The sequence below is a fragment of the Eptesicus fuscus genome, chromosome 10, assembly GCF_027574615.1.
Source record: "Eptesicus fuscus isolate TK198812 chromosome 10, DD_ASM_mEF_20220401, whole genome shotgun sequence".
Taxonomy (NCBI): Eukaryota; Metazoa; Chordata; class Mammalia; order Chiroptera; family Vespertilionidae; genus Eptesicus; species Eptesicus fuscus.
Window position 1 is genome coordinate 51,743,892 of NC_072482.1, and position 15,922 is coordinate 51,759,813.

The 15,922-nt window shown below is 36.4% G+C and overlaps 1 protein-coding gene across 1 annotated transcript in view; it reads right to left on the bottom strand.

The window, feature by feature from the left end:
• The window catches only part of MMS22L (MMS22 like, DNA repair protein), a 104,941-nt gene that overhangs the window by 13,492 nt on the left and 75,527 nt on the right, over positions 1 to 15,922 (bottom strand). Inside the window, exons 16-20 of the mRNA XM_054722491.1 lie at positions 14,591 to 14,741; positions 10,866 to 11,017; positions 9,867 to 10,009; positions 7,253 to 7,412; positions 1,408 to 1,577 (exon numbers count right to left, since the gene is read on the bottom strand). Coding sequence (XP_054578466.1) covers positions 1,408 to 1,577; positions 7,253 to 7,412; positions 9,867 to 10,009; positions 10,866 to 11,017; positions 14,591 to 14,741 — 776 coding nt within the window. The remainder of the gene's footprint in view (positions 1 to 1,407; positions 1,578 to 7,252; positions 7,413 to 9,866; positions 10,010 to 10,865; positions 11,018 to 14,590; positions 14,742 to 15,922) is intronic.

Below are 15,922 nucleotides of genomic sequence, written 5' to 3' on the forward strand. Positions count from 1 at the left end.
TCCAAGTCAATTCTACCAAATGGATAATTCAACAAATTTTTCAATTTACAACTTTGGAAGTTTATAAGAATTCTTATTCAAGGTAAGAATTACAACTTTTGGTTTAAGGGGGCCACATGGAACAAGCACACCAGACTCTCCTGTGGTTTATAACTCCCCTGCCCGCATCTTCCCCTCTGGATTGGCAGTGGTTTATCTTGCTAGCAGACACCCTAAACTTTGCTTTAAATGCTATTCTGAATACAAAATTAAAGAATCAACTGAAAATGTCTTAGAAATAATAAAAATCTGTTTAAAAAATCCATCTGTGGAAGAGACTGCTTATTACCTAATCAAAATCCATTCCGCCTCAGCTTCCCTTGCTAGTGCCCAAATTAAGAAGCACTTACCTTTATTATCAGACACTAAAGAATAACAAAGTACAGCCTAGTCTTTTCTCCTGCATGATAGATCAGTATTTCCAAGTGCCTGCTAAACATCATGACCTAGATAGTCCCAGCATCTCAAATTGATGCTGTTCAGAAAGTTTTATCTTCATCCCCAGAATATCCCATTTCAGTAGCACCACCACCTGCATAAGCAGCCACTATAGAATCTAGAAAGTATTCTATTTTTTCTGTTTCTCCATAATACTTACTTCGCAAGTCTTTCTGATTGGAGTTCCTAAATGTTTCTGAAATTTACTGAGCGCTATACTCAGTGCCTTATTCAAAACCTTCAGATAATGTACTCCTTACTGCCTTCCCAAGTCTCCAATTTAAGCTCTGCACCAACTACCTTGGATACTGTCACCAGAATCACCGTTCTAAAATGTAAATATATGTCACTCCCACTTCTCTACTCAAAATCCACCAATAGTCCCCATGTGAAAGAAAAAGTCCAAACTTCTTAGCATAGATATAGAAAACCCCCATTATGTGGCTCCTCCTATATGAGTGTCTAGCCCCCACAGAATTATTTGCTTTTCCCCAGTATGTCCTATTTCTCACAAAAACCATCCCCTTCCCATGCTGTTCCCTCTGACAAAAATAGAACTTCAACTCCTACCCACTCTGCACTTTGACAAACAGTATCCTGTACAGTGTCTTTTCTCTCACTTCTCCCCATCCCAGTTGGGTGACAGACAAAGGAGGAGGTTTCTCAGAAAAATATGGAGCACATTATTATAATTGTCTATGGTAATCAGCATCCTCCTGAACTTCAAGCTTTTCAAGGGTGGAAATGTTGTCTTTTACATCTTTGTTTTCAGAGCCAAACACAAAAGGAATTAAAGTCATGCTAAATGGAAGTGCCCCATGTACACACATACATTGAGATGGCAATGCAGGTTTTAAATGTGCAGTTAGTAAGCTGCTTTAAAACAAAGTTTCTTTTTTTTTAACTTTTAAGCAGCCACACTTACTATACCTGGAGATACAAAGGCAGGCTCTTTTGAATTGCAGTCAGCAGAGGTGCAGGCAGCTCCTTCTCTTGCAGTAACACTGAGTGTGGCAGCAGTAAACAATCTATGATCCGGAACAGTAATTTTTGGGCTTCAGAGGTAGCAAAGATCTGTGCCCAGGATTTAACAAGAATTCCTAACAGAGAAGAGCAGTAACAGCAGCTATGGTTATCTTCTAATTAGAAAATTTTGTCATTCCTCTAAAACTTGATATTTAAAGCATACATGAGCAAATTAAAGTATGCACTAGGAAGAAACATTTAGTATGAGTCAAAAAAACCTTGTCAAGTCATGTATTTCACTAAAAAGACAAATTTCTCTCAAGAGTTCTGGGCCAAGAAAAACACAGATTTCCTGAGCAACTGATATTTAATATACACATGCACACACATACACATAAACACATACATACACACTACATAAAATGTGATTTGGTTACCAGTATACATTATGTGCATTCATAACTTGAATGTTGCAATTAGTAAGATTTATCTTTGCTTTGGCTACTAGGAAACTCAGAGGCAAATACAATGCAACTTCAAGAACACTGTGAGATCATACACTATGTTTTCATGTGCATACTTACTTGTCCCTGAGCTTCATCATGCACTCCACATTTATTTTTTTCATACCCTTATTTCTTTATATTTTTTTACTAGAGGCCCGGTGCCTGAAATTTGTGTACTCGGGGGTGGGGGTGGGGGTGCGGTTCCCTCAGCCTGGCTTGTGCCTTGCCAGCAGTCAGACATCCTTAGCACTGCCATGGAGGCGGGAGGGGCTCCCACCACCGCCGCTGCGCTCGCCAGTCGTGAGCCTGGCTTCTGGCTAAGCAGCGCTCCCCGCCGCCCCTCCCCTCCCCCCCCACCCCGTGGGAGTGCACTGTTGTTCTGCTGTTTGGTTGATTTGCATATTAGCCTTTTATTATATAGGATCTTACAATTTTGTATGCTGACTTAAACCAGTTTGCAACAAGAGGTATAATTAAATAGTTAAAATAGGAAAAAATGATTAGTTGTAACACCTTGAAGCAATTATTTGACCTCCTTGAACTTCAGTTTTTATTAACTTTCAATTGTTTAATATAAACAAATTGTGAGTTTAAATTTTAATTCTGAAAGAAGAGAAACAGTTCTTTACTACCTGAAATATATTATGGGTTCCTTAATACTGGGAGTCTGTAAATTGCTACCTTTGAAGATAGTAAACCTTAACAAATGAGTAGTCTTTGTTTAATAAAGTAATTAAAAGCAGATTTACAATTCCCATTAGAGTGTATTATTGCTATTGAGGTCTCCCTTTACTGAAAAACAAACAACAACAACACAAAAAATAAATTTAAAAGATCACTAAGTGCTTGTCTGAATAGCGGAGTGGTATACGTACTGCAGAAGCTTTTATATTTTATCTTATCTTAGAAAGCAAAAAAGGTGATAAAATTCAAACAAAAAGTTTAAAATTGAACCTCTGAAGGAATACAAAAATATGCTTATAGCAGAGTATAATGACATTAAAAAAAACCCACCCTAACCAATAATCACTTCTAAGAACAACAAACAGCAACATTAATCTTCTGTTGTAAAAGGAAATACAATAATCAATCATAAAGAAACACAATGCTCACTTAGCAATATTTTAAATAACGTTGGCTGCTCCTCATTTTTCCAGTAGGTGGAAAACTTGAGAATGACAGCAGTGTAAGAAGAACTAACAATCTAACGAACATTAATATACCCGTAAGAGGAACTGCCATCATCACCGACATTTCAAATGATTCATATCACTCTTAGGTGTCACCCAGGTATTAACTTATAAAGAGCAAGGACCTTCCAACCAAAACTGCATCATCGAAACTCATATTTCATCTTCTGCGATGGTTACAATGCCTTCTGAAGACCTTTTAAGTTTTATGAGTTCATTGAAGGCAGAGGTGACACATTTGCTTTTCTGCTGTCATAGACCCCTATTTATTTTTTTAAGTTTCAGCAAAGAACATTTCAGTGCATGTGGTAGTAAAAATGTAAAAAGAGAAACATTTAAAGTAAAAAAGTCTGGGGAAAGTTTAAATACAGAGCGTAGCTTTGTAAAACAAAAACAAAAACAACCAAACAAAAAAACCAAACCCACAAGTCATTTTCCTGGCTATAGAAATATTACTTATTTACTGATGAAGCGGAAAATACAGATAAGTTGTGAGGAACATACTCCCACGATTGAAAAAATGCTGCACTATAAGAGTTCTTATGTATTTACTTGTTTTCTGCTGTATGCATGTATTATGCCTTAAAAAAAGTTAAGTGGGATCATTACAATATATATATATTTTTAAATGTAAAGTTAGAAAGTAACTTTGCTCATTTAGGAACATTAAAAAAATGCCTTGTGGGAAAAAAGAGATAGAGGAAGACATAAACAAATGGAAGAATATACCATGTTCATGAATTTGTAGAATCAACATCATTGAAATGTCCATACTACCCAAAGCAATCTATAGATTCAATGCAATCCTCATTAAGATATCAAAGGATTATTTCAGACCTAGAACAAACTCTCCAAAAATTCATGTGGAATAAAAAAAGACCCGGAATAGCTGCAGCAATCCCGAGAAAGAACAAAGTTGGAGGGATCACAATACCAGATATCAAGCTGTATTACAAAGCCACTGTTCTCAAAACTGCCTGGTACTGGCACAAGAACAGACATATGGATCAATGGAACAGGACAGAGAACCCAGAAATCGACCCAAGCCATTATACTCAATTAATATTTTACAAAGGAGGCAAGAGCATACTATTTACAATAGCTAAGATTTGGAAACAACTTAAATGCCCACCAGCAGATGAGTGGATTAAAAAACTGGTACATCTATCTACACAATGGAATACTACGTTGCTATAAAAAAGAAGGAACTCTTACCATTCGCAACAGCATGAATGGACATGGGGAGCATCATGCTAAGCAAAATAAACCAGTCGGAGAAAGATAAATATCACATGATCTCACTCACTTGTGGAATATAATGAACAACATAAACTGATGAACAAATATAGAGTCAGAGGAAAAAAATCTTAGAAGTAATTCTGTTATTTGCAGATTTTTAATATTTCCAACAACTTTTGTGATATTATCCTATGTTAGTACAGTTTTGGTAATATTATTATATCTAAAATCTTTTTTCTTGAAATATTAATATTTATTGAATATAATAGTACATTTAAAATCATTTCTCTTGAAATATTAATGTTTATTGCATGTAAATGGCTAATTATTTTGTATCTACAATCTGGTAATTGATTTGTTTTGTGTATTGTAAAAAAATAAAATAAAAAGACAAAAAGATGCATTGTGTCCTTTTAGCTAGGTTTATAATAATATTAAATTCCAGAAACATTTATTTAGTATATATGTCATCTCCTACATTGCAAAAGCTCTTCAACTGATGCATCCCCAGTTCCCATTCCAGTGCATGATGCATACACGCATACGCACACACACACACACACACACACACACAGAGTAAATGTTCTTATTTGTTCAAAATACATGATGATGGGAATAAAAAGTTCAAAAATATGACCAACACCATGAGTAAGTTTAAAATTTAGTGGAGCCATGTTTAGTACACAAATAAGTACAATAAATGTCAAACTATGAAAAAACGTCATAAGATCAGGACAGATGAAGCACAGTGGGGAGATCAGGTCTCCTGGGGGTGCAGGAAAGTTGGTACTCTTGGGCTGGGCATGGAAGGGACAGGGGAATAATTTCAATTACAAAGACAAAAGTGGAAGAATTACCAAAGAAGGATGATCAAAAGGAAAGGCCTGGATTCAGCAAAGTAAAAAAATATAAAGTATCCAATATAATAAAACTCTAATATGCAAATCCACCAATTGGCAGAATGACCGGTCGCTATGACATACACTGACCACCAGGGTGCAGATGCTCAACGCAGGAGCTGCCCCTGGTGGTCAGTGTGCTTCCACAGGGGGAGCACCACTCAGCCAGAAGCTGGGCTCATGGCCAGTAAGTGCAGCGGTGGTGGCGGGAGCCTCTCCTGCCTCCACTGCAGGTGGATGGTAAGGAGCAACGGGTCCCCAACTGCGAGAGCCCTGGACTGCAAGAGGGATGTTTCTCTGCCGGCTGGCAGGCAGGTATTCCCCGAAGGGTCCCAGACTGCGAGAGGGTGCAGGTCAGGCTGAGGGCACCCCCCCCCCCCCACAAGTGCACAAATTTTGTGCATTGGGCCTCTAGTGAAAAACAAAAGAAAACAAAAAGATATAAAGAGGAGGAAATTTGAAAATATTACTTATTGATCAATTTTCCTTTTCAAAAAAAAGAAAAAAATCACTGAGTTACAATGAAGACCTCAGATGCCTTAATCTGAAGTATGATTTCATCAAAAGTTTGCACCTTGCAAGTGAATGGCAGTATTCCCAGCCAGGAACTGGCAATGTAAGGCACACATTTCAGTGATTCACTCCCTTTCTCTCAAGAGGCTATTATATGCCAGTCCTGAAAACTTAGAACAGGTTTAAACTTTCTATTTCTCCATTTTGTTCTAAACACTTTAAGACAGTAAGTTATCTGTTCCTAACATCTAATAAGTTAAATGGGCAATATTGTAGCAGTATACTCTATTCCCAGTCTATGAGATCTAGACAAAAGGAAAGAACACAAATCAATCCACCAATAAATTCAAAACAATCTTGTAACAAAACAAACAAGGCCCTCATTTCTTCATCAGGAGACTTTTGTTGTGGGTCTACATATCACCAATCCAAAAATGATTTTGCAGTTCCTGGTTAAGTCTATTATATATTTTGTAAAAATAAAGATATACCTGGAAATCATATTAGCTTGGCAGACTAATAAAGTATAAGCCTAAATGCTAAAACACTTATTAATCTACATTCTACTATGTTAAGTTTATGACAAATTCTCACTTATATTTTTCTCTGAAATTAAGATGCCTGAATTGCTACTAGAGCTTTCACTACATTCTAAAACATCCATATTTACACATTTCAAATTTTCCTTTATATTTTACAACAAATATAAAAAGTTTCAGACAGCCCAAATCAGTTTTATTCGTATGTTTACAAGATCAAAGGGAACAGATATAAGGTTTTGGCCACAGAGAAATAAGAAAAATAAAACACCTTCAATTCTGCATAAAAACTTCTGAGGAAATCCTTCTCATTTCTCTTTATCCAGTTCCTATTTTCGGTTAGCAACATGATTTTAGAGAACAAAGGTATTCAAATTAGTGACTTCTTAAAGAAGGATGCACTTTGTTATTACAGAACGGGCACAGAAAAAGATTTCTTTTTGAAAAAAGAAAACATAACGTTGGGAGAAACAAGGTTTGAAGCATAAATATCTTCAGTGCTGTAATAAATTCTTTCCTGACCTCCTTCATAGGGAGCAAACCATAAAAATAAAAGGAAGTGATGGTTTTCTGATATTTCAAATCCTAACAAACTATAGGTAAGCACTAAAAAGAAAGTCCATTATCTAGGTATTCACAATGTAAGGATTCATAACAGACTATTGATGGCAAATTGGTGTTGGCATATTTTCTGTATTGATCATAATTAATTTTAATATTAACACAAGCATAACAAGAAAAGTTCTGAAGGAAGGTGGGGCAAGACAGAGATGCACTTGAAAGCCAACATGAATTATTTTGTCTTTCAGATTATTCTTATGATTTTAAGGAGAACAGTGATTTAGCTACTATATTAGTATATTCCTATCCATCATGAAAAAGACTCAATCTCACGAAGTTTTAATAATGTCAGAAATACATACCCATCATCCTATACGTCAGTTGCAGCCCTGCACTGGAAATTTTTTTCCCCAAATAAGGTTTTATATATTTTAATATTTCACCAAGGTATTCTAAGGACTTTTTGACCATGGCAGATTTATCAGAATGTTTCTGCAGATTCTTGTAAGTTATACCAACAGCCTATAAATAAGGGAAAACATGATTTAGCTTTCCAAGTTTTATAAAGTATAGACTTTTAAAAATAAAGGTAATTTCTCTCTCTAGACACATACCTTATATTTAAGCCTTCATTCTTAACTTTTCAATAAATGTTCACAGTAATTAAGATGCAACTAAGAATTGTCTTTTTATAATTAAAATACAGGTTAAAGTGAAAAAAAAACAAAACACACCACAATTCACCAATGATTATTCATTTAAGATCTGACTCAGCAAAATATTAGTAAAAAGAAGTAAAAGAAGTTTATAACCAAAATCACAGAGAGACTTCCAAATATCTTAGCATAAAACTGGGAATTCAAAATCCCCAAATTCATACAAAGAAGACCTAGGGTCAGGTTACCAAATTTTTACAAGTAAGACTTCTATAAAGTTCAGCTTTGAGATTATGAATTGAACCCCCATGAAGTGGGAAGAAGAGGAAATCAATGAAAGAATAAACGGAGGAAGGGTGAAAATAAGCACAAAAAGAATGGAAGACAAAAAAGACTAGCTAGAGATGGGTTAGAAGGTTTGAGTACTAAAGTTTTCAAACTATTTTTGGGAACTTATGGTGGAATTCAATGACCTGAACTGGACACAATGGTACCGATGTATACAGTCAGGTGATTTTTCTACTGCAGCTCTCAGCAGGTAAGACAGAGAGAAAGTAAGCGGTTGCACCAAACCAAAGTTGAGTGTTTGCAGGTATGACCAAGAGACAAAGGGTAGATGATTCTGAGGGTGTTGGTAAGGGTAGTTGCAGTGAGACCCTCAGAGATATAGTTCAGGTGGATAGGTAATCAAGTGAGACCTTGAGAGGATGTTGCACTTGGAGAAAAGAGAGTGGAAAGTCATGATGATGTCACGCAGAGAGCAGGAGAGACAGGTGGTTAAAGTCCAAGAGTTTTCAGATGCTCCCTGAATCTACTCAATTGTTATTAATTTTCCTGAAAAGTCATTTAATCAAATTAGGCCTACTTAAAAATGTATGAAGCCTTCACACTATTCGTGGCATAAAATTCAAACTTCTTATACCAAGATGCTCTGAATTCTTAATCTACTGATTGATCTATCAACTAATTAGCACTTAGCATATACTGTACTGTCTTATATTATTATTTTAACCTTTGTGTTTATTCCATATTTTCAGATAAGTCCTTTAAGATCAAGGACTACTTCTTTTGGTTCTTCAAATTTCTAAGAAATCCTAACATAGTATGTACTATCTATCCATCATTTAGCACACAACTATTATTTACTGGTTGCCAAGAGAATAATTAATGTGGACTGGATTAAATTAAAAGAGCTTTTCAAAATGGTCAGTGGAATGCATGACTTCTACCTCCCTTTCTGGTCCAGGATGATTCCTAGCACAAGTATTTAATTAATTACAGGTTGAGATCCAATCAACCACCAAATAAGAGACAGAACAAACATGTGTATTTTATTTTATTTTAAATATATTTTTATTGATTTCAGAGAAGAAGGAAGAGGGAGAGATAGAAACTTCTGCACGCCCTTTACTGGGGATCAAGCCTACATGTGCCCGGACCAGGAATCGAACGGTGACCTCAACCATTGAGCTACACCGACTAGGCAAAAATGTGTATTTTATATCTGCAGGTACTATTATTAGGTATTTTTAGGACTTATATGACATTGCTAATTGTCATAAAACTGTACTTTAACTTAATGAAAACCAATGGAAGATTTCACATTTGAAAAAAAAGCTTATGGGTTTTAATTATTTGCACTGCAGTCAAAACCAATCTCTTTGTAGGAAAATAAATCAACTTTTACTATAAATAGCTTAGAGAAATACAAATCCAAACACATTAATAACCTCAACTAGGCAATAAAGCAAATACTATCACATAGATTCCTACAAAATTAATAATTGAAAATAAAATGTTGACTGGAACTATTTTTTATGGAGACAGAACAAATGGATTGAATTTTAAAGCCCCAATCACATTATCACATGAAGTAGGTGCTGCTTATACTGAAGAGATTAAAATTTTTTACTGTAAAATGTACACTGTTTATTACAGGATAGTAAACAGTAAGTTAGAAGTATTATGAACCATATACAAGAAAATTTAGTTCCCAGGTACCTAAAGAATATTGTTATCCAACAATGTCAACAATAAGATAGTCCTACAATTTAGGTTAGCTTTAGTGTAAGGTATAAGGCTTATATGTAGCATTCTTTCCTCTTATATTTCATAAATGTTGTTCTTCTGCCTTTAAGAGTGAATTATACTATACCTTAGATCCAAATTTTTACTTCTCCAGAATTTCATAATATTGGGCACCCAATAATATGATTCAATTTAGAAGATTTCCTTTTATAGGAAAAACAGTATAAATACTTCAAGGTTTTTGGAAATATGACTGTATCTGATCTGGACAATTATATTAAGTGAAAAATACCTCAAGGAATTGAATTAGTGCTCTTTTAGGGTCTTCTGGGGTGGGTAAATATTCAACATGAGCCTCTGAGAAAATATTCTTTACTTCTGAGAGTTTAAACAGCAACCTTGTCAGTTCGGACAACTGTTCCATGTACTCTTTTTCTGTTAAAATAAAGTAACAACATTTATATAAGGTTTACTATATAAATTTGTATTTTATATGTATATGAATATAAGCAGGAAATGTAGTAGTCTTACTTTATGACATGCTTTCCTTTAAATTCAAATTTCCACATAATTAAAAACTTCGAATTTTTTGTCACTAAGGAAAGGTTTTATTTAAAAACAAACATGTACTTGTTTGAACAACACAGCCCTAAATAAGTTATTCATGTAAAGCCAACTGATGTAATAACATATCAAAGTAAGTCTGGAGCATTTTTCAGTCCACACTTTGTGCAATTTATAAATGGTCATAAAGACAGCGTTAGGAAAAGGCATGCCCTACAGGCAACCTGAACTTCATGGAAATATTAAAAAAAGAAAAAAAAATGCACAAATATCACTCGATGACTAAATATAAAGCAAAAGCAAAGCAAAATATCTAATAAAATGGGAGAAAATTATCCATAATTGGATATTTTTCTTTTTAGGGTTTTCACAGTGTGATATCTGGTTATTTACTTCATATTTCCACTTTATTTTGTGATCAGTTTCTTCAAGGTAAAAGATGGTTGTCACCCGAGAGCAAGGTGGTTTTTTTTTTTGTTAGTTTGTGTGTGTTTTTTTTGGCTTCCAAGGAAACAAGTTCTTTTATCTTTACAGGAGAGAAATTATCATATATAGTAACAGGAAAATATCAGGAAAAAAGAAATGGGCTGCAAAAGGAAATAAGTTTTTGTTTATTTTCATAGTTAATTACAAATATTTTTTTTATTTTTCTCTTAATTTACGGAACGAAACAGAAAATTTTAAATATATTTAGCTAACTAGAAAGCACAACACCTGCAATACTTACCAACTGCCTGTTCCAGATTTATATCAATTAATAAATCATCAGGTAAACTGAGGCTTTTTACATACATTTGCAAAATGCAACGGATCCATGATCTTATAGTTAAGGCTTGAAAAGATACACAGCCTGAATAAGAAAGTGCTTCACATAAAATGCTGAAAGATAAATGGATAGATATTAAAAACAAAAATAAAACCTGGCATCATTACATTCCTGGAGTATAAGAGATTAGGAATAAAAATAAAAAAATAAAAACATTCAAACATTCCCCACTTGTTGGCCTCATAGACAAATGCAACTAATGCAGACATACACTGCTGAAAATGAACACTACAGATACACACAGTAAGATATTGTAGATAAATACAGGGTTGGGCAAAAGGAGGTTTCCAGTGTCCTTATGAAAAATAATACAATCCTACATAATAAAAGCCCAATATGCTAAGTGTCCGGTCGTCCAGTCGTCTGTTCAACCAATCAAAGTGTAATATGCTAATGATATGCTAAGGCTGCTCAACCACTTGCTATGACGTGCACTGACCACAAGGGGGCAGTCGACTGGTCGGCCAGTCGCTATGACATGCACTGACCACTAGGGGGCAGACAGTTGACCAGTTGCTATGACGTGCACTGACCACCAGGGGGCAGACGCTCCCACTGGTAGGTTAGCTTGCTGCTGGGGTCTGGCCAATCGAGACTGAGCAAGATGGGCCGGACATGCCCTGGAGCCCTCTCACGGTCCCTCCCCAGCTGGCCAACCTCCCATGTCCCTCCCCAGCCCCGATAGTGCACCGGTGGGGTCCCTCAGCCTGGCCTGTGCCCTCTCGCAATCCGGGACCCTCTTGGGCAATGTCGGAGAGCCAGTTTCAGCCCGATCCCACAGGCCAGGCCAGGCCGAGGGACCCCACTGGTGCACGAATTCATGCACTGGCCTCTAGTAAATAATAATCTACACGAATAAAAGAGAAACATGCAAATTGACCGTCCCTCTGCTATGCCCACCAACCAATCAGAGCGAGTATGCAAATTAACCCAACAAAGATGGCGGTTAGTTTGCATACACAGGAGTGGAGCGAAGACTGAAGACAGCATAGAAGGAAGCCAAGCACTGCAGAAGGGAGCAAGCCGAGGCAGTAGAGACAGGAGCAGAGCCGAGGCAGCGGAGCTGGGAGCAGAGCCTGCCTTAGCGGGCTTCGCTCCCTTCTCTGCTTCGCTCCGGCTGCAGGAAGCCCTATTCTTCCAGGAATAGGCCCGAGAAAGCCCTATTCTTACACGAATCTTCCTGCAACGGGCCTCTAGTACAAGAATAAATTCTGTTTGGCATACTCACAACTGCAAACATACTTTTGCCCACCTTGTACTCTTGATTTCATTTGTAATGTTCTTATTTAATTTTCTTTTTCCCACTGATGGCTATGTGTAGGGTTTGTGCCAAGGGAAAGAGGTAAAAAAGAATATAGTTAAAGAGGGAAAGCAAGGAAGGGGCTGATTACTAGCTAGCTGAGAGAATAATGAAGGAAATGGCAAGTAGACAAAATAAACAGTAGAGTAAATAGAGAAGAAATCATGCCTACATAGGTAAGAAAAAAGTTAAAGATGTTTTCTGTGTGGGTGTATATATAGATCAATCCCCTTCCTGTCCCTTCCTTTCTTGCTCCCCCACCACAGAGGCAGTCATTATTAAATAATCCCAAAGTAAGATCTGACAGATTTTTAAAAAAATTCTTTCTACAAAGCCCAAGGTCTGGATGATTTGATTTCTAATCATTTTATAAGTGGGCATAGAAAGGGTAAGGATGATCTTAAGCTCACTATAAAGTGTTATGTAAAGTCAGAAATTTTAAAAATACTTGTACATCATAATTCCAGAAACACTGTTTTAAAATACTTTGGCCCTGGCTGGTTTGGTTCAGTGGACAGAGCATTGGCCTGCAGACGGAACAGTCCCAGGTTCGATTCCAGTCAAGGGCACATGCCCAGGTTGTGGGCTCGATCCCCAGTAGAGGACATGCAAGAGGCAGCCAATCAATGATTCTCTCTCATCATTAATATTTCTATCTCTCTCTTTCCCCTCTCTCTTCCTCTCTGAAATCAATAAAAATATATTTAAAAAAAAGATAAAATACTTTCAATACAAGTTGTCATAAAAAGAGTATATAATACAGAAGAACTCAGATTGGTCACTTATTATCTGTACAACCTTCCTAAAGCTATTTAACATCTATCTTTGCACTTCAATTTTTTTAATTGTTACTAATACACTATTATTATTGTAAAACTAAAATAATTTCAGCCAATGTGTTAAATAAATATGTTTGTTGTTGTTATAGAGTTCTCAAGTTAAAAGTAATCCAATCGAAGCTGAACTCCATTACTTGACAACTGAAAGCCAATGAGAAATGACTTCATGAGAATATCTACCACTGAATCACTCATTTTCACTGACTGGTCTCTTAGATTATTTTATTTTCTATCATATTAATATTCTTATTTAAGTCTTCCTGATTATACTATTTCTATTTTAACCTTATTTATTGTATAATTTTTCCTACTGGGGTTCCTTAGATCTCTTATGCAATGTGGCAGGAGATACTTATAGATAAGGAAACCAATGTTCACGATGGAAATGTGTCTTGTTAATCATCATCCAAGTTAAGAGTCAAATCTTTGAAATCTAGCTGTCAAAAAGAAAGCTATCATTAAATCTAAAACCTCAATAACATACCAGTGTCTAGAGATTCAGCAATATCAATGTGTAATTTCTTTCACAATGGTGAGTGTAGACAGGTCATTTCAGGACGGAAAAAAGGAAGTATCACAAAAACAGTTTTGAAAAAGGGCTTAAGCAGTAACTTTTTATTTTTAAATCCCCACCCGAGGATTTGTTCCTATTGCCTTAGAGAGAGAGAGAAAAACATTAATGTGATGCCCTAACCAGTTTGGCTCAGTAGATAGAGCATCGGCCTGCGGACTGAAAGGTCCCAGGTTCGATTCCGGTCAAGGGCATGTACCTTGGTTGCAGGCACATCCCTAATAGGAGGTGTGCAGGAGGCAGCTGATCTATGTTTCTCTCTCATCGATGTTTCTAACTCTTTATCCCTCTCCCTTCCTCTCTGTAAAAAATCAATAAAATATATTTTCAAAAAAGAATAGACCTTAAAAAAAAAAAGAAAAGAAAAACATCAATGTGAGAGAGAAACATTGATTCGCTGCCTTCTGCACTCGTCCTGATCAGGGATCAAACCCGTAACCCAGGCATTGACCCTGCAACCCCTTGGTGCACGAGATGGTGCTCCAACCAACCGAGCCACACGCGCCAGTAGCATTTTTTTAAAGCAGGTCATGAGACATAAGTTAGCTTTTCTACTGCTACTACTACTGTCAAAATCAGGCGTCCTCAAACTATGGCCCGCGGGCCACATGCGGGTGTTTTTGCCGTTTTGTTTTTTTACTTCAAAATAAGATATGTGCAGTGTGCATAGGAATTTGTTCATAGTTTTTTTTAAACCATAGTTCGGCCCTCCAACGGTCTGAGGGACAGTGAACTGGCCCCTGTTTAAAAAGTTTGAGGACCCCTGGTCAAAATGCTGATAAATCTAAAAGCAAGAAACTGCCAAAATGAGAGCATGTATAGTAGAGACCAGGTTTTATTTATGAAATTTTTTACTTTCCTGGTGTACGAATCTATCATGGGTATACATTAATGTGAATACCTGTAATAAAATTACCTGTTTTGGAGGAAATGACTTAAATATCTTGCTGCAACTTGAGGACAGATGATATCATCCCAACCAAAAAGTTGTATCATTGCTTTAACTGGTTGAGGCTGAAGATCTGACGGAGCTGTGCTGGGCATGTCCATTGCTAGCAAAGTAAAATCTAGATATAAAATGAGAGAAACTTGTGGTGAAAAATTGTAAAAAACCTTTGCCCTCCCAAAATTATATCAATAGTGATAAAAAAAATTAGCCCTAAATAATAAATGTCATATTTAGAAAAATAGAACAAAAAGCTAAAACTGAACTAAATTCATATTTTCAAAGACATTTCTGTTGTAATCATCTAGATCTCTAAGAAAGGGCCCAGATAATTTATCTCAGCATTACTGTTAGAATCTACAATGGCTCCCTCAATTTGCAAATTCTAAACTGGGTGTTTCTAATGTGCCTTCCTCATTCAAAAACCCATTTTGAAAACTATTTCTGGCATCTGCTCTTCTCCAATCAGGCTAATTTACTTGCCACCTGCCACAGATGAAGAGTTCACTCTTACCTTAGACACTGCACATTCTCTTCTATTAAACCTTGACCTACAAAGCATCTATGACACTATGCTTCCTTCAGAACCCTTAATTAACCATGTTAAACAAATATACTTTATTTTGTGATTTCCAGGGAATCCGCCAACTTAATTTGTACTATATTAATTTATGTCTGTCAATAAATTCCTTAAGCACTAGCTCCATGCAGCATTCTTAAACAATGGCTATTTATTCTCCCAAACCTCTCATACAACTTGCTCTACAGATAGGGTGAGTTTACTGCTGCTTCTAAAATACTTTCCCTTCCTCCTTCCAAAAACCTCTAGCCTTGGTTCTCATGTCATCAGACTATACCATCCACTAACTCTCCTTGTTACATTTATCTACTGCTTCTTAGGTCATCTAGCCTCATTCCTTGAGGATTGTAGCTGACTATCATACTAACAGCACTCGTCATAATCCTTGATGAGGTTCTCCCAGTGTCCTGGCCTTTCAGTTTCTTGAAATCCTCTCCCTCAATGAATCTATCTCCCATGGTGATACCAAGAGACCTTGGCATTAACAATAAATACAATCTCTCCACAATTTCAACTTTTGAGGAACCCACTTTCAGGCACCAAACTAGCTTTTCAACTCGCCTCCTGTAGGTTCTCAACTCCCAACAAGTCTTTGATTCCACCACGACCTACCATTCATTGATCCTACCTTTATCCTATTCCTCACTGCCTTTGTGCCTTCCTTTCCCTTTTTAGGCAGCTTGATTGCATGGCCCATTGTTGTACTCATTTGTGTATACCAT